Source organism: Coloeus monedula, assembly GCF_965178545.1.
Source record: "Coloeus monedula genome assembly, chromosome: 4".
Lineage (NCBI taxonomy): Eukaryota > Metazoa > Chordata > Aves > Passeriformes > Corvidae > Coloeus > Coloeus monedula.
The window spans coordinates 15929129-15952017 of record NC_138784.1 but is presented as its reverse complement, the minus strand read 5'-3'; the positions used below and the strand labels follow the sequence as shown (position 1 = coordinate 15952017).

Genomic DNA, 22889 nt, shown 5'->3' with positions numbered 1-22889 from the left:
TCTTGCTTTGAGAATATTGTTGAGAAATGGAAGGAGAAAACTTTATTCAATTTCTTGTGTCATCAAAAATTAGTTGGTCCTCTTCAGATATGACAAAAGAATGATCCTGAAGGTTGTTTTTATTCCTGTGTGAGTTATCACAGCAAATTTGAATATGTTTACAAGAATGTAATAAAATGAGGAGGAGAGAAAACATTGCAAAGAAGGGAAATAAAGAAAATAAAGTAGATTATGTTCTTCTCAATGGGAGATGGCTGAAACATAGGCAGATCTGTATTTCACTCCTTTCTTTGGGGGCTGTCCTGGGAATGCTTGTGGAGAGAGACTATTGACAAGGGCCTGGAGTGACAGGACAGGGGGGAATGGATTCCCACTGAGGATTTAGATGGGATTTTAGGAAGAAATTCTTAGCTGTGAGGGTGGGGAGGCCCTGGCACAGGTTGCCCAGAGAAGCTGTGGCTGCCCCATCCCTGGCAATGTCCAAGGCCAGGTTGGACGAGGCTTGGAGCAACCTGGGATAGTGGAAGGTGCCCCTGCCCATGGCAGGGGGATGGAATGAGATGATTTTTCATGTCCCTTCCAACCCAAACCATTCTAGACCTCCATGATCTGCATGCCTCCTATGCTGGCATGACAGCCTGAGTGGTTATTTGAGAAAATGGGAAGTTTCTCTTGCATGTAAGTTTTATAATGCTGGAGAGGATTTGTTGCCTAGATGGTTGCCAAGCTTGGATGAATGGAAAAGTGGGAGTGATGAAAGTGAGAGCAATATGCCTTTTAGGATGGTGCAGCCCAACAGCTACATCAGGAAAGGCTTTGCAGGGACCACCATGGGTGCAAAGGAATAACTGTTCGTCCCTTTGACTGTTCCAGCAGCACCTGTAAAAGCAGCAGCCTTCAGTGGGTGAGCATGTATTTCCTCCTTTAAAACCCTGGTTTCTGAGTGAAAGCAGAACTATTCTGGATTGTTGACAGATTTCAGACCAGCAGGGAACATGCCATTCTTCGGCTGTATGAAGGAGACCACACTGTATTTTTGCTTTAGATATTCCCCTAAGACAGCTGGGGAATAGGGACACCTCCATCAGTGCCCCATCACACATGTACAGCATCCAAAGGAGGAAGAGGAAAGACAGGAGGGCAGCTAAGCTCTGTCTCATTATCCACACCAAAATGAGAGCCCCATTATCCCACAGGGCAGAGCAGCTCTGCACTGATGCCCTCAAGAACCATAGACCAAGGTGCCACAGTTTGGTCCTCATTAATTGACATATAACACCCAATGAGAAACCAACCCTTGAGGAATTAATTTATTTTCATTTTCCAGTCTGTCAGTCTTGGTGAAGAGATTTTGCTCACTGTATAGCAAGGTCGCTGTGACAAATTCTGACAAAATCCAAGTTGAAGTGTTTTTTGGTTTCGCAAGCACATGAGCTCAGTGAGAAAGAACAGACTGAGATGACAAGGAGAACAGCCAATCCTGTTATATTTGTCTTTCTTATTACTGACTTGCCATGATAAATATGGAAAATTATATTTGGCTAGAAGGAGGCTGAGAAAGAGAACAGATGGCCACCAAAAGAATACTAGAGCAGCTAATAGTCACTGGCATATTTCCGGGAGAAAAATTTAAATCCGAAGCCAAGCAGAAGCATTATCCATTTTTTTCTGCTCAGGGCACTGTGCATGGAACTGCTCCTGCTATGCTCTGACTAGATGAAGGTGGTCTTCCTGAAATGCCTTCGCCGAATGGAATAAACAGCTCCTATCCTGCACTTAACAGCTCCAGCAGTAATGCTGACAGAAATAGTTGACAAGGTGGGGAAAATGTTTGTGTTCCTACTGTATTTTGAGTGAGTGTGTATTTGCTACGGGTTTTTAATGCATTGCATGATTTAGCACCTGTGTTGTATTCTCTCCATGTATTCTACAGGCTTCATTCAGTTTGGGGAACAGGGGGAAGACAATGCCTGTTCGAATGAGGAGACAGTGGGGTCTTTATTTTATGTAGTCGTGTATTTAAAAATGTCCAAAATTTTAATGCATTTCTGATTTCTATGGTTAACGTGGTACTGAAAAAAATGCTCTAATATTTTGAGAATTATGGAAGTGTGTCACAATGTCTGATTTCACAGAATGCTATAAACTTAGAACTTTGTGACTGTGGGCTAGGTGGTGGATGAGGACCTTGTTCTGTTTTTTTGGTGGTAACTGGAATGAGCAAGGTGATCCAGGATTTGAAGGGCTGGAATAGCAGGAGATGGTAGTCTGGGCTTGCAACATTGGAGCTGTAGGACAAGGCTGAGTGCCACAGGAGCAGGGAAACCAGGAATGAAATGGAGTGGAATAGCAACAGTTGCTGGAGTTTTTCTTTGGAGTGCATCTGCCAGAATGAACCCAGCCACAACAGCTCAGCTACAGAGTCCATAGGGCAAGTCCAGGGTTTTGCTAGAGCAGCTCTGCTGGGTCACCTGGATCAAGACCATCAAATAAAGCCACTGTGTGGACTGTCCAATAAATCCACCTGCTCCCCATTCAGCAGGACTGGTGTAGGAACACATCAGTTTTTCTACAGATAAAAGTTTGTTATTTACCCATTTGGGGAAATTTTATGAAGGTTGGTCACTTACTGATTTTATTGAATAAATTGCCTAAAGAGCAATAAATCCTTAGTAAGTAGGTTTTGAGAAAGGGGGACAAAGAGGACACAGATTTCCATGGTTAAAAAAAGGCATGGACTAGTTTTGCTTTTTCACTGTAAAAGGAGAAATGTCCACCTCAAAATCTTGTTAATCTTTCCCCACTGAATTGAAATTAAATGGATTACAAATTCTGGCAGCACATCTTGGAACCCACTCACCCGCTTCCTTAGCTCTTGCTCATTTTTAAAGACATTTTGGGAATTTTTCATGCTTTATTAGTAAATCTACTTCAAAAAAATGTTCGTAATACAGACATAACTGCCCAGCTTTTTAAAAGTATTGCTAAGAAATAAAATGCCATTTCAGAGTGAAGATTCTGCAGTCTGCACAGGTATGTGAAGTCATTGTTTCCTTGGTTTTCAGTGATAGCTTTTTCTCTGTGAAATCCTGGCTTGTATTGACTTGTAGCTAGAAAAGCATGAAGCAGTTAAGGAGCTACCTTTAAATGAAATGTAATATTTTCATCAGCTCCAGTAACTGAAAATTATAGCTAGCTGGGAAAGAAGTATGGATGAAGTATGAGGAAAAAGTATAACACACACTAAAATTAATAGTCTTACGAAGAGCTGGGCTGATATAATTAGTAGAGTTTTAACTGTGTATCCCAGATTCACCTTCATAACAAATGTAATTCCCCCTTGAAAGGCAAGATACATAGATTGCATGAGAAGTGTTTGTCTGTAAAAATACTCTGGCACTGAGTTTTCCGTGTAATCATCATCTAAAGAAATTCACACAAGGATGTTTGGTGCTCTGGGCAAGCTCTGTCATGCTCTAGGATGCTCATGTTTGGGATGCAGTAGTCCAGTGGCCCTCTTCTGTGGCATTTGCTGTGTTGGCACTGGTAATATTTTGGATTTACAGCGTATCATCCCTTATCCCTGGCTGGGTGGTCTCCAGTTCCAAATAGGGGAATTTCTGTGTCCAGCAAAGAGAGGTTTTAGTACTTATCCCTTTCCTGCCATTCTCCTGTGCTTCACAGACACCCATGGCCATTTCTCTCAAGCCAGAGTTGTTGTTCTCAGTTTGTTCTGAATCTGAAGTTTGCCCTTGCATAAGGGTTTATTCATTTGTACTCATATGAACAGGAAGAGCACACCCAGAGCCCAGTTATCTCAAGGGCAGTTTCCAGCTGGTCTGCCCAGCTTGAGTGGTGTCTTCATGGCTGATGCTGAGACAGCTGAGCCTGTCAAAGGGCAGAATTTCCTTTATGGGGTCAGGTAGATCTGTACACAGAGTTTTATCTCCATATTTAGTTTGGAAAAGTCTTTCAGAGTCTCTATCTAAGTACATATGCAAGTATGGATATGCCACAGCCTCTGGAGCCAGTCCAGAGCAGGGACACCAAGGGGAGCAGAGGGATGGAGCAGCTCTGCTGGGAGGAAAGGCTGAGGGAATTGGGATTGTTCAGCCTGGAGAAGAGAAGGTTTGGGGTGACCTCAGTGTGGCCTTGCAGTGCCTGAAGGGAGCCCACAGGAAAGATGGAGAGAGACTCTTGACAAGGGCCTGGAGTGACAGGACAAGGGGCAATGGCTTCACACTGACAGAGAGCAGGTTTAGATTGGATATGAGGCAGAAATTGTTCCCTGTGAGGGTGGGGAGGCCCTGGCACAGGTTGCCCAGAGAAGCTGTGGATGCCTGGAGCCTGGGGCTCTGAGCAACCTGGTCTGGTGGAAGGTGTCCCTGTCCATGGCAGGGGTTGGAACTGGATGGATTTAAGGTCCCTTGCAACCCAAACCAGTCTGTGATTCTGTTCAGCGCTCTGTGCCAGAGCCATTGTCAACGTATGTTCAGTTTGATCTCCCTGTTTGTAGCAATGCTAATGTGCCCTGGACACATCAAGGTCACAGTGTGCGTGTGGATCAGTTTGCACGCAAGCATCCCTCACCCACTACAGCTCATATATATATTTACATATAGTTATCTATATCTGTATATGGATATCTGCAGTGTATTGGCACAGGTGCAGCATCTAATCTGAGTTGTCCCTGCTTCTTCCCGGCTCTGACAGACTCTTTCAGGAGCTCTTTTGACCAAACCCAGTGGGGTTCACTCCAGCCTATAGAGCAGAGCTGCAATCTGCTTTAGCCATGGAGTTTTCGAGGTCTAAATTATCCTAAAGATTTCTTCATTTCATTGCAATTTACTATTGGGTGGAAATGTACAATGCTACTTACCGTGTTTGTTAAAAAACTGCTGATAGCACCAGCAAACTCCTTAAAATGGTGAGCTGCTTAGCACTTTCCCCCATGGGTTTTTTGTATTTATTGCTAATACTATCTGCCCATTGGAGCCAATGGGGTTTTTTCTATATCTCAGTAAACTTAAACCCTGATTTTGTTTTTATAAAATCTGTACCATGAGCTGAATCAGTTTAATGCAGATTTTAGGAATGGATGGGCTCACGATCTACCTTGTGAGGCAGTTAAAAGTTGTCCTTTCAAGCAGACTCACTACCTGCTTCCAAGTATATATTTAGGGATGGCAGAGGGCCCCCTTCCCCTTGGCTGAGCACAGGGGCACACCAAACATCTGAGAGGCATAATAACAAAATAAACTGTCTCTGCCCCAGCCCACAAAACAGCTGCTCAACTGAGAGAGGCACTGACAGAGTGTAACATGTTTTCAGCAGCTTTTGTGGCCCTCTCTCACACCCTGTGTTGGCACAGGCATTGCCACAAAGGAGGGAAACACAGAAACCATGCAGATATTCCATAATTTTTTTCCTCCAGAATAATTTTTATTAAAGCATCGCTTCATGTTTGCAGTCTTCCCATGTGGATGCTTTTTCTCAATCTCAGCTGGCTGTTCAAGAGAGGGATCATCTGGGCTCTAACAGAGTCTTCCATCAGGTATGTGACTCTTCAGCTGACTTCAAAAATACCTGAATGCTTTTTTATAAAGTGATCTCTTATAATAAATGAACATGGGCAGAGGCAAGTCCTCTATTCCCTGTCCTCTTCCATTTCCTGTGTGGCTGGATGACTGTCCCAAATGCTTGCAGGTGTTCAGTAGCATTTGAGGCATTTCTTCTGCCAGATCACTTTTGTTTCTTGAAGCTTTTGGGAAAAGTCCACTGGAATCCCACATCTAAGATTTTAAAGGCTTTTCCACAGTATTGGAATAAAAAACGTACTTATTGAAGTTGGTTGGCTTGAGAGCATCGTTCCTTTGCTTTTTGAGAAAATATCAAACCTCACCTGTCTTGCCAAAGCTTGACAAATACGTTTCTATGCTTCCCTGAGGATAAAAATTTCACAGGTTTATCAGGGTTGTAGCTTTAGCTCTCTGGACCTTATTCTGCATTTCACTATAGTTGATCTATTTCAGATCTATTTCAAGTAATTTTTTTATTATTTACCAAAGAAATAGTCTACCCGAAAGATTTTTCTTGCTGCTAGGAGTGTGACTTCTCTGACTAGAGGTATTCAAGGCATTGATAAAAGACATACAAGACATTCATAGAACTGCACCCTTAAATGACTGACTGTAATTAACAAATTGTATAGAAATGTTTTGCAAATAATAAATGGGAGAAGCTAGGAAGGACTAGTAATCCTGGATAATTTAAATGACCATAAGCATTTATTTTTAAGGAAAGTTTGCCAAGAGCTTGCCTTTTCCTCACTAATAAGGAGTGCAACAAAGGGGCCCTGTTGAATTGAGCTCCACAGGAAATGAGGGGGAAGGAAATATGGAGAAACCAGTGAAGGAAAGACTTCGCAGTGTGTCCACCCCGGTGTTTGGCAGCAGTCCAGTCCCAGTTTCTCTTTTGCCACTGGGAATAGTTAATGATACTTTCTGCCATTGACACTTCATGCCTACTTATTACCCTACGTGGGCTTTATTTTCCTCACTCGCAGGAGTCCTGCTGCCAGGAATGGCTGCTGGGCTTCCAAACCCAACCACCCTTTGCAGCTGAAGCAGTTGCTGCTCTGATGCTGGTTGGAAGTGTTCTTGTGAGGAATCTCATTCCCTAAAATGTGCTGGATTGCCCGGACAATCTCCTGCTGCCCGTTATTACAGCTGGAGCTGCCTTAGCATTTCCCCTTTGCCTTTAGGTGTCAGAAGCGAACCACACACATTTTCCAAGGATTTGAATCCCTCTGGTGTTCACTGGTGTGGCACAGAACTACTTGCTAGGTCGTTATGTGACATTTCCTTGTGCTTTCTATTTAGAGAGTCAGTCGTGGTGTCCTTTCCCTCCCACATCTGGAAGGTCAAGTGAAGCATGGCCTGGCTGCGGACGCTGCAAACCCTCCCCCCTTTGAGAGCAGCCTGCCTCAAATAGCAAATAAGAGCTTGCAGAGTGTCCTCCCCTCTCTTCAGGTGAGTTATAAAGCTCCTGGACATCTTGTTTGCCTGGTGAACCAGCCTCTCTCTTAGTACCACTGAGAGTGTCAGTGCCAAAGTGTCACAAGTGTAAGTGTGGGGAAAGAGAGAAAAAGTGTCAGAATTAGAGACAAGTATGGGAAGATGCTTCATTTTGAAAAGAACCCATTTTTACTTGCACACATCCTTAACTCAAACCCACAAGCACCAAGATGCTTATATTGAAGTGGTACCAGTCAGGACTTCTTGCAAGGATGTGGTGGACCAAGCTTGTCCTCTGGATAGTCCCTATCCCATCACCTGGGTTCTCCTTGTCTTGGTAATCATGTGCTGGTTTTTGAATATGGCTTTGGTACCCTTCTGACACTGAGAGACACTGAAGTATTTTTGTCTCCATCCTGCCCCACTTTTGTGAGGACTTTCTCAAAGGATGAGAAATAGTAAATGAATTAAGGAATCATTTAGGTTGGAAGGGACCTCTGACGGACATCTGGCCCAACCTCTCACTACAAGCAGAGCAAACTTGGAGCAGGCTGCTCACATTATGATCCATTTATCTAGTTCATCTCCCACTCTTTGGGCTCCAGCTATACAGTGGGAGACAGTGTCACAGGCCCTGCTCAAGGCAAAGTCTACAATGCCCACTGCTTTTTTCTCACTGGCCAAGCAAATCACTTCATCAGAGAAGACAACCAAGTTGTTCAGACACCATTTGTTGGCATATCCATACTGGTTATTCCAAATCAACTTCCTGTCTTTCACTTGGTTTGGGATGGTTTCCAAGAGGAATTGTTCCACAGCCCTCCAAGGCTGACCAGCATTGGTATAGGTAACATTTATAGAGAGTCCATATACTGAATGAATCTGGAAGATGAACTTCCTTCTCTCATATAGAGATTTATCTTTCATAAAGGTCCAAGAGCCTTCAGTGCTTTTGGCAGAATTTGCTGTCTGAATAAGCAGGGTGTTCTAGTGCCCAAGCTCGCTTGTTCTGTCTCAGCACAAAATTGACAGAGATTACTCAAGTAATCCAAAATATATTGCAGCTTTGTCTCTGTGAATATAGCAGGTTTTAATTTTTTTTTTCCTTTCTGCTTGGCAGGAAAATGGAACTCAAGGCAATTTTCCCCAGTTTGACCTTCCAGACAGTCTTCCTGAGAGTGATACCAGAGTCCAGACAAAACCATCCGAACTGGAGAACACCAGCATTGGGGTCAAACTGCCTATGACAGCTTCAGGTAGAATATCCCTGGATAAACTACCAGGACTGGAGTGACAGGCTGCCTGCACAGATGAGGAGTGTGTACAGTCAGGATACTCAGGGATCAGAGGTGCCATGCTAAATGGCTGCTGAAATATTTAACAATTTAGGCCACAGCAATATGGATGGGACTCAATGATTTCTAACTATCCAGTTTGGGGAGGTACTCAATAGGAGAATGATTTGACTAACACAAATACAGGAGAGAAACATGCAGTATAAAAAAGAATGCATATTTGTCTAAGACTTAGGTAGGGTAGATGACAGCAATATTCTATTACAGGGATAAAACCCTTTCCCACTTGCTTGTGGCTGTGTCCCATTTTATTGATGTGGGCTAAATCACATTTTGGGAGTTCTCAGATCTAGAAAGTTTCTGACAGAGTTAATCTATTTCTAGAAGGAGTCTAGGGAAAAAAAAAAAAAAGCAGTGGCCTCTTGCTTTGAAATGATTTAGCATCCTTGCATTGCTGGATGAAGATCTGCTGCTGTTTAACAAAACACCCACACATGCATGCAACACATTGATTTATAATGCTCCTGTCTGAATATATATCCACATTTAAATGATGGGAGTGGAGGTGTTAGGGCAGCTGAAATTCTATGCAGGAAGAATCAGAACTGGGAGAAAAGCAGATATGGGCTCCATTTAATCCCTAACGTCAGGCATCTGAGTTTGATGATTTTTATCAGAAAAGCAAGTACTTTAAAGCTTTGGTTAACTGGAGATTGCTGACATTTTATAAATACGGTAATCAAACCAATAAAAGTGTAAGTTTTTATGTAAGTTATGGAGCCTGAGGGAACAGATAGACAACAGATGGGATTTTCAAAAACATCTAGATACATAACTGCCCTCACAATTAAATAATTTTAATCTAAGCTCTCTTAAAATCTTGCTGACAGATGTTGAATGTTTTATTGAACTTAATACTGCAAGCCAGAAAAAAAAAACCCAGAAACTTATACAAAAATGTAGAAGCAGAGAAATCTTAGTTGGAAGGGACCTCTAACAGCTTTTCTCAGCATCCTGCTCAAAGTGGTGTGCTCTACTGTGAAATGTTCCATTGTAAAAGCACTTTGCCCTCAGGTTTCTGACATTTTATTGATTTTTGGTTTTACGTTCTTGTTTTCTGATTTAGAAGCCTTGAAAAATTTTAGAAACCAGTTAACAGTCTATGAGCAAAAAGAAATTTTCAATTATACAGAGCTCTGGTTTCTTGGCCTGGAAGCTAAAAAGATTGAAGGTTTGCCTGAAACCCAGAATAATAATTGTTATGATGATGAGCATGGTTCCTACTTAAAGGTAAGTGGAAAAATTATGGTATTCATTTTGAGCTCAATAAGTCTGTAGTGATATTATGCCAGCTCTTGAATGTTGTCTGTGAGATAAATGTTGTTTCTAGAAGATAAAAATTCGCATAGTGAAAACATGCCTTTAAAGTTCAGGGGAGAATCCACTTTGCATGTCAAGCAGGGTTGATGCAAGGTAGGTGGGCTATTGAAGCATCACTTGGAATTTTCCTTGTCGCCCTTATTTAATGTAGACTTCACCTGCAGCTAACCCACCATCGTCAAGGACAGCAGACTCAAACACACCCGAGCTATTGGAAACCTGATCTTTGTTGCACTCTTTGAATCTGAACTCTTTGTGTTCTTTTGAAGGTTTTACATGACCACATTGCCTACCGCTACGAAGTCTTGGAGGTCATTGGGAAAGGGTCGTTTGGGCAGGTGGCCAAATGCCTGGATCACAAAACCAATGAGTTGGTGGCATTGAAAATAATAAGGAATAAGAAAAGGTGAGATTCCTGCTTACTTTAAACCAGTACAATCACCTCTGTTATATAGAAGCTGAGGCAAACTGACAATGTGAACAAAATCAAACCTCCTGTACATTCATTAAACACAGTGAGGGCAGAATGAGGAAAGAGGATGCCAGGAATTGGACTGGACCAAGAGGAGACACAGGCTAGGAAAGCAAGTACAGTTTCTCCAGGCTCACAAGGAGGTCTCTCTATCTGTTGCACAGTGAATACACAACCCAGGTAAGCAGCCTGGCAGGACTGAGAGCTGGGAGCATCCCCACAAGGCTCCAAAACCACAGGAATATGCTGGAAGGCTCCCATCACTTGCTTGAACATGAAAAATTTTACACTGTGGTTCTAAGCAACCTCTTCTTGTTAAGTGGCTGGTTACAAATTTGTGAGCTTGAAGCAGAGTCAATGAAACAGATGTTCAGCTGTTCAATTTTACCCCTCAGTGAACACTAAGTGTAAAGACGCTTTTCAAAACCCGCTGTCTGAGTGTGGTAGGTGTGAATCATGGCCCTGTTCAAGGAAACTAAAGCATTCCTATAGACTTGAGAGCACCAGGATTTTAGTCTGGATGCTCACTGGAAACCTTTTCATTTAAAGGTTTTTCAGACAAGTCAAATTAGGTACCCTGAAGTGTTATGTAAGGCCAGTGTATTTAGACTAGGAATCAACCATAAGAAATCAAAATTACTGTGCTTAACAGAGGTGAATAAAACATTTTAATAATTGTCCCACCTGCTGAGCTTACAGTAAGCTTGTGGTGTTCGTAGCATTTGCAGAAATACAAATGCTACCGAGCTGATGTCACCATTCTTGTGTCATGTGATATTTCAGGTTTCACAGCCAGGCTATGGTAGAAGTGAAGATCCTTGATGCTCTGCTGAAGAAAGACAAAGATGATACTCACAATATCATCCACATGAAGGAATACTTCTACTTTCGCAATCACTTCTGTATCGCCTTTGAACTGCTGGGGTAAAGTATATTTTCCTTTACACACACTTTGAGGAGAATTGCAGATCTTGTGCCTTACAAGATTTAATTTTTATGTCTTCTTCAGAAGAATTGGCAGCTAGAAAGGAACACTGTCTAAATACAGACTGCATAACTGAGCCTTTGATCACCCAAGGTGAACTGAAAAAGGCCACGTTCAGACTTCACACGGGCAATGACATGATCCATCCCTTATTTTCTGTGCTGGGTATTGAAGTCTTCTTCCCCGAAACACCTGTGAGGAAAAGAGTAAATTCAGGACTGGTAAACTTCAGGGTATATAAATATGAATAATATAAAATAATTTAAAATAAAACTGCTTCTTGCTTTTTATGAATCTTTGCTGCAGGGCATCTTAGGAGGAATTCTGGAGGCATTTTGGAGAAGTTAGATCATTTTATTCACCAGCCTTCTTGTAATCAGGGACTCAAACTGGAATTATGGAGGCTACCCACAGTTACCCAGCCCTCAGAGTAAAACCCCCATTGCTGCATGTGTTACAGCCCCTGCTGAAGATTCAGCATCATATGGACAGCTTGATCCCAAAGAAACCTAAATCCCTTGTGTTGCTGCCTGTGAGTCTGTCACTTACAGGCACACAGGGTAAGAGGTGACTCCTCTCCAGGGAAGACACAGACCAGTCTTTTCTGAAAGCTGCTATGGAAACACACAGGGAAATGGGATAGCCACTATCTTTAGCTCTTTACAGAGGAGTTGAAGACTGGTTGTCATAGAAAAATGTTTGTCTGGTAAAATTTTTACTGCCTTTAAAATACAGTGAAAAGCCTTTGATTTGTGATCTTTTCCATTAAGACTTGGCACCTTTAATTCCAAAGGAATGGGCCGTGCTTGCTACCAGTGGACACTCAAGTGGGGAAGGCAGAAAGCTCCAGTTGGTCATGTCCTTGCAGACGTGTGCTAGTGCTGAGGACACCTCTCACAGGGAAGAACTTGTTCCTAATATCCCATCGAAACCTGCTCCTCTTTCAGTTTAAAATCATTGCCCCTTGTCCTTTCGCTATCACTATAAAAATCTCTCTCCCTCCTTTTTATAAGCCCCTTAAAGCACTGGAAAGCTGTAATGAGTTCTTCCAGAACCTTCCCTTCTCCAGGCTAGTGGGCAGGGCTACTGGAAGGAGCTAAGATGTGATGGTGACAGCAGGGATATAAAAACCTAATGAGACCTGAATTGATGGGGGGGTTATCTAGAAATATTTACTGCTGGTTAAAAACCTTTAGACAGAAATTATTTACTCAAGATGCCAAAGCAAAGAGAAATGACAGCAAAAGGAGACAGAAGAAAATTTATTTCAGTTCCTGAATGATTATTGTTCTTGGTGAGAATCAGCACAGCTGCTTAACAGCAGAGAGTTTAGCAAGGAAGTTCACTGATTTTACATCTGCTTTAGATCTGGGAGGTGTTTGTGCATATCACATGCAGAGCAGCATTCTCAGGGAGGAAAATAGCTGTCATTTTCCTCTGCATGGGTCCTCCCTCATGTGGGAAGATAAGCTCTTAATGCACTGGAAACTAATCATGCCTTTAAAAATAAATTCCCCAATCTCTTATCTGCTCCCTATCTGGTGCTTCTTCCTCCCCCACAGAATAAATTTGTATGAGCTGATCAAAAAGAACAATTTCCAAGGCTTCAGCCTGTCTTTGATTCGCCACTTCACTCGGTGTGTGCTGAGGTGTTTACAAGTGCTCTACCAGGAAAGAATCATTCACTGTGATCTGAAGCCTGTAAGTGCAATCATTTCATCACCTGCTATTCTGTACAGAATAAATGAGCTTATCCTATTCTATATTGATTGAGAGGAACTGTCAGGAGAAACTGTAAAACCCAGTAAGATGTTTGTACAGAAGCTGTAGTTTATTTCAGATTATATTCATGCTACAGTCAAATGATTATTACAGTCAAATTACCATTGATTCAGTTCATTCATCAAAGCTTTAAATGAGATTATTTGGTTGCCAAAATGTGTACAAATATGAATCAAATTCAGGTAATGACTTTTTACTTAGAGAAAAAGAAAAGTACTTGTAAAATTAAGTATTTCAAGATGAAGGACATTGTAATGCAAGGAGTATTCACAAGGCAGCCTGTTTCAGGTTATCCTGTTAAGTCCATTTAATTTCTTAGGCATAACTATAAAATTAAGTAGCCTAGTAAATGGCAAAGGAATTCTATAGACCAGTATTTAGGGTGTTCACCTGTTTCTGGAGGAACATCTGTCATCCAATTCCTGCTGCTGTATCAGCTAAGCATTCATGATAAGTGAAATGTTTCCATTCTGCTTAAGCCCTAAATATAAATTTTGGCAATTTTCTGAGATTTCTGGAAGTAGTTATTCTATTTTCACCTCAGGCAAAAGTTTCTCTTGATTTCCTTTTCAAAAGGGCAAAGGAACCAGTAAAGAAAGAAATAAATTCTCAGGTAAAAATGCTAAGGATAAAATTCTGTTCTCACTTTTCTAAATGTATCTTGGTTTAGAATTGAGAAGTCACGTACTGTCTGTACCCGCTGTCTTGCCAATATCTTTGCCAGACCAATTTGCAGTGAGAAGAGAGGCTTGCAAGATAACCCAAATATCTGAATCAAAAACAATTAGCCCAATGGGAAATCTGTTTCCAGGCAGCCACTGACAAGGAATGACGTTGGCAGCATCAATTAGTGTAGTCTGTATTTAAATAGAGTAACGTATTAGTGAAAATGTAGTGAGTTAACTAGAAGACAGTTTTGTTCTCATTCAACAATTGTACATCTTCGTTAATTTATGTTGCCTGAAACTCACATCTGTTATCCCATCTGCCTCCTATGATATTTCTCAACATAAGGTAGAATATGGAGCTTCTCTGGCCTTTATGCTAGATAATGACTGCTTCCAAAGCCTGGTTTTCCAGCTGATCCTGGTTTTCCAGCTGATCCTGGTTTTCCAGCTCTGATCAGCTCCCTTGCATTGTGAGGGATTCAGTATTAGAGACAGAGTCCTACCATGAGCACGAAGGGATATTGGGCTGCAGAGGGGGGATGCTGGTTCCCTTACCAGAGCCAAGAGCACCGGGATTGTGGAAATCAGTCCTTGCCTTGACTTTCACCAGTAGCAGCTTCTCCTTCCTGCCACATGAAGCATTTCCTTATGAACTAATTACCCAAGAAACCACTTCATCATTGTTTGGCATCCACCTGGGAAGTGTTCAGTCCTTCAAAGCCCTGACATATAATCACTGTAAAACTGGTTGGTAAAGGTAACCATCTGTCTGCTGAGGAGTGGAGAAGGAAATCCTTCATTTAGACAGCCTTTTAATGAGGATAAAACTCATCTCTGCAGAAGAGAGCTGAAGGCTGTGTTTGCTCATCAGTGCACATATCGCTGAGCAGGCTGTTTAAGGATCACTTCTCCAGCTGGAACTGCAGGCACCCAGTACTGTGCCCTCCTGCACCCAGCTAAGAATCCATAGGACCATGCCTTGGCCATTTATCCCTCCCTTGAGACTTGTGCAGCACACAGGTGGAGAGAGGTGAGCTGACACAGAGTCTGGAGCAAGCTGTGCAGGGAGGAACTGTGGAGTGGTTTTGGGGAGCTCGCTGGTGCCCTGTCTGGCTCACCTGCAGCCTGGGTACCTTTCCAAATCTCCCCTCTGCTTTGCCCAAATGCACATTATTGGCTGCTTCCTTGTGTTAGCAAATGCATTCCAAAGGAGGTTGAATTTTGAAGCTCTCATTATGCAGAGAAGTGTAAATGTGATTTGCATTCTGATTTTCCCAAGTGTTCACTCACTTAATATTAAAACCCCTCTTTTCCCTGTAATTTTTTTTCTTTTTAGGAGAACATACTATTATACCACAATGGCCAAGGTTCAGTCAAAGTTATTGATTTTGGATCAAGCTGCTATGAAGACCAAAGAGGTTTGCAGAAAAGTCAAGTTGATGTAATTTTCTTAATAAGCTTTCTTAATTTTAAATAATGTGGGAAAACAATTTCTTTGATCGGGCTAATATATTGACCTATGCCCCTAATTAGAACCTGATGAACTGTTCAGCCAGTGGTGGTGGAGCAAATCTGGTAGAGACAAGTGAGTTATTACCATTCTTTTTCTTTGTCCCAAGCCTGATCAGCTCCTCTACTCCTGTTGCAATCAGAATTACACTTTCAGGAGTGGTTAGCTGAAACAAACTTAAGAGGCTAATCCAAATATTTCGCTTATCAAGAAGTTTGTCAGGTCCAGAGAACCTTTCTCAGTGAGATGGTTAAATTATAATTGGTACTTTTTGTATGAATACTACAGGGAGAGAAACGGGAACTGTGCTTTTAATTTAGGAACTGTTGATTGATGCAAAGGGAACACCTTCAAATAGGAAAATGAACATGGATATGCTGAATCTCAGCATTAGTAGAAAAATTTCCTTCAGTGAAACTTGTTGAAGAACCATTTCTAAATAGAACAGTGGAAAGTGTATCACCCATTACTTTTAGGATGGGATTGGAAAAAGTTTCCGGAGCCTATGTGAGCAATTCATGGATAGACAGATTTATGATGCCTGAACATATGCCACTTCTCTGTGAAATCTGCAGCTGACATTTCAGTCCCAACTGTGATATTTTGCTTCTTGTCTAATTTTTGACACAGTGTACACCTATGTTCAGAGCCGCTTTTATCGCTCCCCTGAGGTGATTCTTGGTCATCCTTATGCTATGGCTGTTGATATGTGGAGCTTAGGCTGTATCATAGCAGAGCTTTACACAGGCTACCCGCTGTTCCCAGGGGAAAATGAAGCTGACCAACTTGCTTGCATCATGGAGGTAACTTTTGAGATTGATTTGCATACCCATTTGATAAACTGCACCACCAGCAACAAAGAGAAATCTCAAGCAATAATGAGATATGATTGGCTATGGCCTGGCTTTTCAGAGGGAGGTTTAATGCAGCCAAATGGGTCTTTGAGCCAGAAGGTCTCCCCTGAGCCTCTTTTCCTCCAGGCTGAGCTCCCTCAGCTTCCCCTTATCAGACTTGTGCTCCAGACCCTACCCCAGCTCCATTCCCTTCTCTGGACACACTCCAGTTCTTCAATGTCCATCTTGCAGTGACAGGCCCAGAACCGGACACAGGATTTGAGCTGTGGCCTCACCAGTGCCATGGACAGAGGGACAATCACTGCCCTGGTCCTGCTGCCACACTGTTTTTGATATAAAGATGTGTACAGGCAGCACTAAGGGATCCCTTAATTCCCTCCACAATAAGAGGAAATATTTTGTAGACATTTCACAGTAAATTGCAACATTCAACTTCATATGGAGGGCAAAATGCCACATCTCACCTGATGGCTGTTGTGTATCTTTATGAAATAAGGAGTAACTCTATGAATTAATTTTCTATGAAGGTATTGGGTCTTCCACCAGCTGATTTTATCCAGGCTGCATCAAGGAAGAGAACATTCTTTGGTAATTTCTTCTGATTATTTGTCCTTGCTGGATCCCCTCCTGGTAGTTAATCTAATAATTTATCTACTAATTAATAGCACTGGTAGCATAGGGTCAGAGACCTTTAGCTAATTCCTAGCTGATAAAAATACTTCCAGGAAGAGGTATGGAAAAAAGGCAAAAGGACAACATGAGGCCTACAAACGAACCTGGAACTCTGCTCTTCATGTCTTATGGGCCTCTAACTGCCAAAGTGATAGGGAAATTACTCCTTAAAAATATTGTTCCTAAAAGGAATGCAGTGGGTTCTGGGAACTAATTTACATTGTTCATTTCTTCGTGTATAATTTGGGTTTGGAAATTGCTCAAAGCAAACAAATCAACAAAGTGTAGGATGTAGTCTCTAGGATGTAACCAATCCTGCTTGCCACAATTCTGGTAGATTATCACTCCATCAGGGCAAAACTGGAGTTAGTGGGATGGACATAGATACTGTTCATGCAACTTTTTAAAGTATTTAGTGAAGGTTTTTAACGTAATTTTTTTGAGCATGTCTTTTTTTTTAAGATTCCAAAGGTTTTCCTAAATCCGTGACTAACAGCAAAGGCAAAAAGAGATGCCCAGACTCCAAGGATCTAAGCACAGTGCTGAACACCCATGATGCTGGTTTCTTGGACTTCTTGAAAGGATGCCTAATGTGAGTTCATACCGTGTGCAACAAGCTTTCTTTCATTCTCTTGTGCCTTTAAAATCTTTTTATCTGTTGGGTTTGGGTTTTTATCTTTTGGTGAGGTGTTTTGGGTTTGTTTTGTTTTGTTTTCCACGTGGCATCATTTGTATAACTATTGACACTTTACTGTGTCTTCTTTAGCACTGACTTCAAATGTCTTTCTAGCAGTTCGATAGCACCTTCCTAAAGAAATCTTAAAGGAACTGATAACTTGTGGTTACATTGGGAGGGAAGAAAAAATCATCCCACTCTGTTTCACAAGAAGGCTGCTTTCGGTGTTCTCTGTTTGCCAAGTCTGTGTGAATCATTGATCCATTTTGGTTTGCTGGTTGAATCAGAACCTTCAGAAAATAATTTCAGTGGAGCAAAAAACCAAACCTTAAACAAGTAATTTTGGGTCCCTACCCTAATAACACCAGGAACTGCATGTTAAAAATGGTTTGATGCTGTAGAGGGTTTGATCAGCACAGTGCTGACGTAAATAGGTTTTGAAGGATGGAGGAGGTCACATAACATTTTTCTGTGATTTTAGGATAAAAAGATAAAATTATTTTGTTTCAAAAAAAATGTCCTCATGACCTGACTTTCAAAAGACAGGGCTGAATCTTCTGCCTTGTACTAATTTTAAGTTAGAAATAGCTGAATAACGATTTGTCTCCCGTGGATTTAAGGTGGGAACCTTCCCTGCGCATGACTCCTGATGAAGCGATGAAACACGCGTGGATCCAGGAGCCAAAAATCTTCCGGAAAACACAGGCTCCAAGGAAGATGAGTGATGGCTCATTCTCTGTACTGGAAAACAGAAGAGAGACAATTCGTAAGCATCTTCTACCTCACAAGTGTGTGCATTTATATCAGTGTTTGGCGTTTCTTTGTGTTTAGTGTCATCTGCCTGGAGTAAGGGGAGGTGAAAGTGTGGAGGAAATGGATGGCCACTGAAATGTGGTGGGTAAAGGCACCATTCCTCACTTGTGTAGAACTACATGCCTTATGTTTTAGCTCAGCTGCCAGCAAGAAGGCTGGAAGTGCTAAAGATTCACATGGAAAGCCCTTTTCCCTGCTGAGAGCAAAATAGTACCTGACACTACACCACAGTGCATCTCACTTCAGAGCCAAAGAATGCAGCAGTGGGGGTTGTAAGATCCCAAAGAAAAGTTTCACCTGATTTGCTGGGAGTTTGTGTCAATCCTGTGTTTTACCTGCTGTTAAGAGTCTTACCCTCTCATTTTAATGATTTACTGTTGCAGAGAATCTCTGGAAAAATGCAGCTGACAAAGTGAGAAGTGAACTGGCTGACAGACTGACTCCCTTCACAGGCACAGCAGAAAATGATGTGCAGAACACAAGGAAGCATGGTATTCCAGAGAAATATTTGGAAAACCACATGGAAAAGCCTATTAAATACAATCAAGCGGAAGACAGTGGCGAAAGAGCTCTTCCAAAAACTTCTCTTTTTTTCCCACCAATTAAGTAACACACAGCACAAGCTATGACTGGCTCAGTTGCATACCTAGTATATTTTGTAGGTATTATTTGTACTCAGGAATATAAGCTATATCTGTCTGTTCATGGGCTGTGCACATTGTAAGTATATTTAATGTTCTTTTTACCCTGAAATCATCTAGCCAACCAAAACAGAATTTGACAACCATTCCTTTTCCTCATCTACATCCTTGTGATCAGAGATTCTTCACAAGCAGCAGCAATAAAATGGAGACCATAGAGGTGGAGAGTGGCTTATTCTTGGTGTTATAACAGACTTCTGAATTCTATATTTTCCTGGATCTAAAAGAACAGATGTGTTGACTGAAGAATCTGAATCCTTTTACTTACAGCAGCATAAGTCAGGAATAATTAATAGATAAGATTACTGGATATATATATGTATAAAAAAAAATAAGAAAAATCAAACCCAGCATCCTCATTTTCCTCCTTCTCCATCTTCCTCTTTTTATAGTGAAGCCACTAGATGGAAACCATTGTCACACCTTCCTAGCAGATTTAGAAATGTAAATTATGCTCTTTAGCTCTCTAGCAACAACAAAGCAGAGTGATATTCTGGGCCCATTTCTGCAGGGGCTCAACAGGAAGAATGGATTAAAGCAAGCTGGTTTGATTTGGGAAAATTGTCCTTCATGGGAAGTTTAACTTAATACTCAGAAAAAACCACAACAAAAACCAAATGGATTTCTATGGGTTAGTGTGTTTAATTTAGATATTTCGCTCTTTGAACAACAGGCTGTCTTTTCCCTGCATTTGTAAAGCACCTGCCTCATTACACCTCTTACATTTACTGGAGCTTATAGCTAGAAATTCAGTTTAAAAGGAATAATGAGAAAATTGTCCTACCAAAAGCAGCTGCTACTTTAGCAGTGACACTGCAGCAGCCCCAAGGGAAATAGGTGTTCAGATGTGTTTAGAGTCACCATAGCAGCACACTCCCACAGGCTGTTTTACAAAAGGAAAATCCAAAGGTTATGGAAATGGTCCTCAAACAGCTCCAAGTGTTGCAGGAGTAAGCAAGCTACCTGACAGGTACAGCTGAATCAGTTAATGGTTGAAGTCACCTCGGGGAAAGTGGACTGCTGTGATCATCCCTTCAGCTTCAGGCAAATCCTGGGACTCCTGAAGAAACACCTGGAAAAATGAGTGACCCAGGAAGGGCAATAGCCCATTATTGAGGGTAATTGAGTGGAGAATGACAAGGGTATTTCAGCAGACAGATACCATCCTGTTGTGATGCAGACATTCCTGACAAGTAGGCCAGCTTGTAGTGCCAGAATTATCTGTACCTCTGGTTTCAGAGAGACCCCTTTGCAGTTGAATCCTCCTGGAGACCATAAAATGCTCCCATTCCCATTCTTCAGCAGAATGATGTACTGAGAAAAATGAGTTCTGTTCTGCACCATGTTATAGCACAGTAGAGCCAGGGTGGGTGCACTGCAAAGTGGGGACAGAGCCCTCATCACATTTCTCAGATCCATGGAGCAGTCATTTACTGTTTTGGTGCAGTTGCTGTTCATTCTTCACCTGCTGTGTCACATTTCCTTTCATCGCTTAGGCTGCCCTAAGTTACAATATCTGATTCTCACAACTGTGCACTTGGCTATTTGTCTGCTCTACTTCAGGGGCAAAGTTTGGAGTCAATTATATCAAGGTGCCCTTGACACCTGGAATGGATGTCACCCTGATGAAGGTGTAAACCTCATTTGATAAATGGGCTTCCGTGCTGGAGGCGTGTTTTCTTCACAATTAGTGTATTTCAATAGCTCTTTCTAGTCAGCATTACCGTATTATTTCTCATGACATATGCTGATGGGGTTTTTTTAAGGCATTCAGCGTTGAGGGAAAAGTGGCAAAGTCATCTGAGCCTGTAATTCAGTTTGATCATCCTTCCATACAGAAGGCAGACGGATGGCATTTCACTGTAGCTGCCATGAATTTGCTGTCCTCCCTTCCTTGCTGACCTGCTGTTCTGTTTTAATTCCTGCAGTCTTCATGGTGATCTCCAGCTTCAAAATCTTTCCTAATAAGGGCTCTTGTGGATAACTGTTGGATTTTTTTAGAGATGACAGAAATAAATAGAAATTACTTGGTGGAAATATCTAGCCCCGAGATATCATCTCTGCTTTCACATTCCTCTGCAGAAACAAGTAGATCCATCAGACACAGGTAGCATGCTCATCTCTGTGCCATTTGAAAGGAGATAATGAGAAAATTCTCTGTGTAAGAGGACAACCTACAATATGCTGAGAAGAATCCTCTGACTCATGCTCAGCTTGAGCCACCCTCAGACTTTTCACGATGCAGACTCTCAGAGAAAAGAAGCACTGATAATTTGCTTTCTTGAAAAGTCCAATCCATGCATCATGTTTTGTTTCTCTGTGTATTGCCATTTTGTAACCACATTTGCCAAGAAAATGAGGTGGCTGCTTTCTTGTCCATGTCTGCACATTGGCCTGTCTGTCTGGTCTAGTGGAAGGTGTCCCTGCCCATGGCAGGAGAGTTGAAGTGATGATCTTTAAGGCCCCTTCCAACCCAAACCATTCTATGATTTTATGATTCCGTCTTCCAGTTAGGCATTTTTACAGCACAGATAAGTGATTTCAGGTGTAAGGCTGGGAGGGGTATCACAGTATGAAGAAGTTCTAGGAATCCATGTGACTGAGTTCAAGAGAATGTGCGGGGACCAGCACTGTTGCAGCAGTGGGTATTTACAGGATGTCAGATACAGATCTTCAGTTAATCAATGTGAGAACACAAAGACTCAGTGACCAAGCTGTTAGAACACTTCTGTCTCTGAAACATCATCACAAAACCATTGTCCGTAAATGACAGCCTTTCTGGAACTGAATGCTTTCTGCATAATTGCACTTCACCGCTGCTCCTGGGAGGCTGTGTGGGTATGACTGAAATACATCAAACGCACAGTCATTGCAGAGCCCACATCGGTGGCCTTCAAAAACAGAGACTCTCCTGATTACTCCTGATCTACTGTGCAAGGTGTTACCAGCAGGCATCAATTTCTGCAGATGCGGGTGTGCCTGTGCCCTCCTATTTGCTGTGTGAGACAAGTAAAGCCAATTTGTCAGCCTGGGAACTGCTCATCTTTGACCCTCTCTGTGCTCCCAGTGCTCTGAGCTTTCAGATGACAAGTCTGTCCAGAAAATGGCTATGTAGACACTGTTTATATCTGTTCCAAAATGTCTTTATGTGTCACCTGGGATGCCCCTGCCCTCAACAGTGTTTTTGGCACCCCTCTGAAGCTTGAAAAGGGAAAAGGGGAAAAAGAACTACAGTCCAACAATTCCCCGTTCTGTAAACATCCCTCACATGCTGATGTATCTGTCCCTGCTAACCCATTTTGCAAATTACTTATTATAAAGAGAATATCCTCCTCTCTATCCTCAGAGGTTTTTTTGGGCATCCAGGATTTTCAGCCTGTGAAGAAGGAAAGGGCTTTTCACAGTTGCAGTGGGACAGCTCCTGGAACAGGAGGATTTGTACAACACAGCTATGGATAAACAAGCCCACAACAGTGAAAGAGCTGAGAAGTTACATTAAGCAAAGGTGAAGTCCTTTTACGAGGTAGCTTGTGAAAAAGTCTCCCTTATGCCACCCCCTTTCCTTCAGGATTGCATGCATTACTCAACAAGGAGCTTTACATCTCCTCTGCTGCTTCCATATGATCCATAGGATTTGGCAGAAATCATCCTGCAGATGTGTGGCAAAAGGTGAGTTAGCTTGGCACCATCTTCCACAAGGGCTATAGTTTTTTGAAATATAAGAGAATCTGGGATAGATTCAAACATGGAAAAGAGGGCTGTCAAAGAAGTGAGTAGCTGAATGTAAGGATATTTTTTAGCCTAGTTACCCAAGGTTCAAGTCACCACTCTGTTAAGTATCTATCTGGATATCAGCCTTCAGACATTTTTAAACCCAGTTTCTTTTTCAGTTGAATTTTTTGTTAAAATTTGTCCTAAAAGAACAAGCTGGGGTGTTAAATAACCTCACCAGAATGCAAATATTGGGAAATGATACTGACATTGCTTCAGCTGGTTCTAGATAACAGGATTCTGCCACTTCCTGCACTGCAACAGGGAGTTGCTGAGCTGGGGAGGTGTGGAGTG

At 42.0% G+C, this 22889-nt stretch overlaps 1 protein-coding gene across 1 annotated transcript; it reads left to right on the top strand.

Annotated features, from left to right (window-relative positions):
- Positions 1–1794: 1794 nt before the first annotated feature.
- On the top strand, positions 1795–18733 carry DYRK4 (dual specificity tyrosine phosphorylation regulated kinase 4; the record flags this gene model as incomplete). Its single annotated transcript, XM_082280486.1, has 14 exons — positions 1795–1818; positions 5471–5554; positions 6882–7031; positions 8137–8272; positions 9438–9601; positions 9961–10097; positions 10947–11087; positions 12711–12849; positions 14935–15016; positions 15739–15911; positions 16490–16550; positions 17097–17226; positions 17931–18076; positions 18507–18733. 14 exons carry the CDS (start codon positions 1795–1797, stop codon positions 18731–18733), a joined length of 1794 nt encoding a protein of 597 aa, XP_082136612.1.
- Between the last annotated feature and the right edge of the window lie 4156 nt (positions 18734–22889).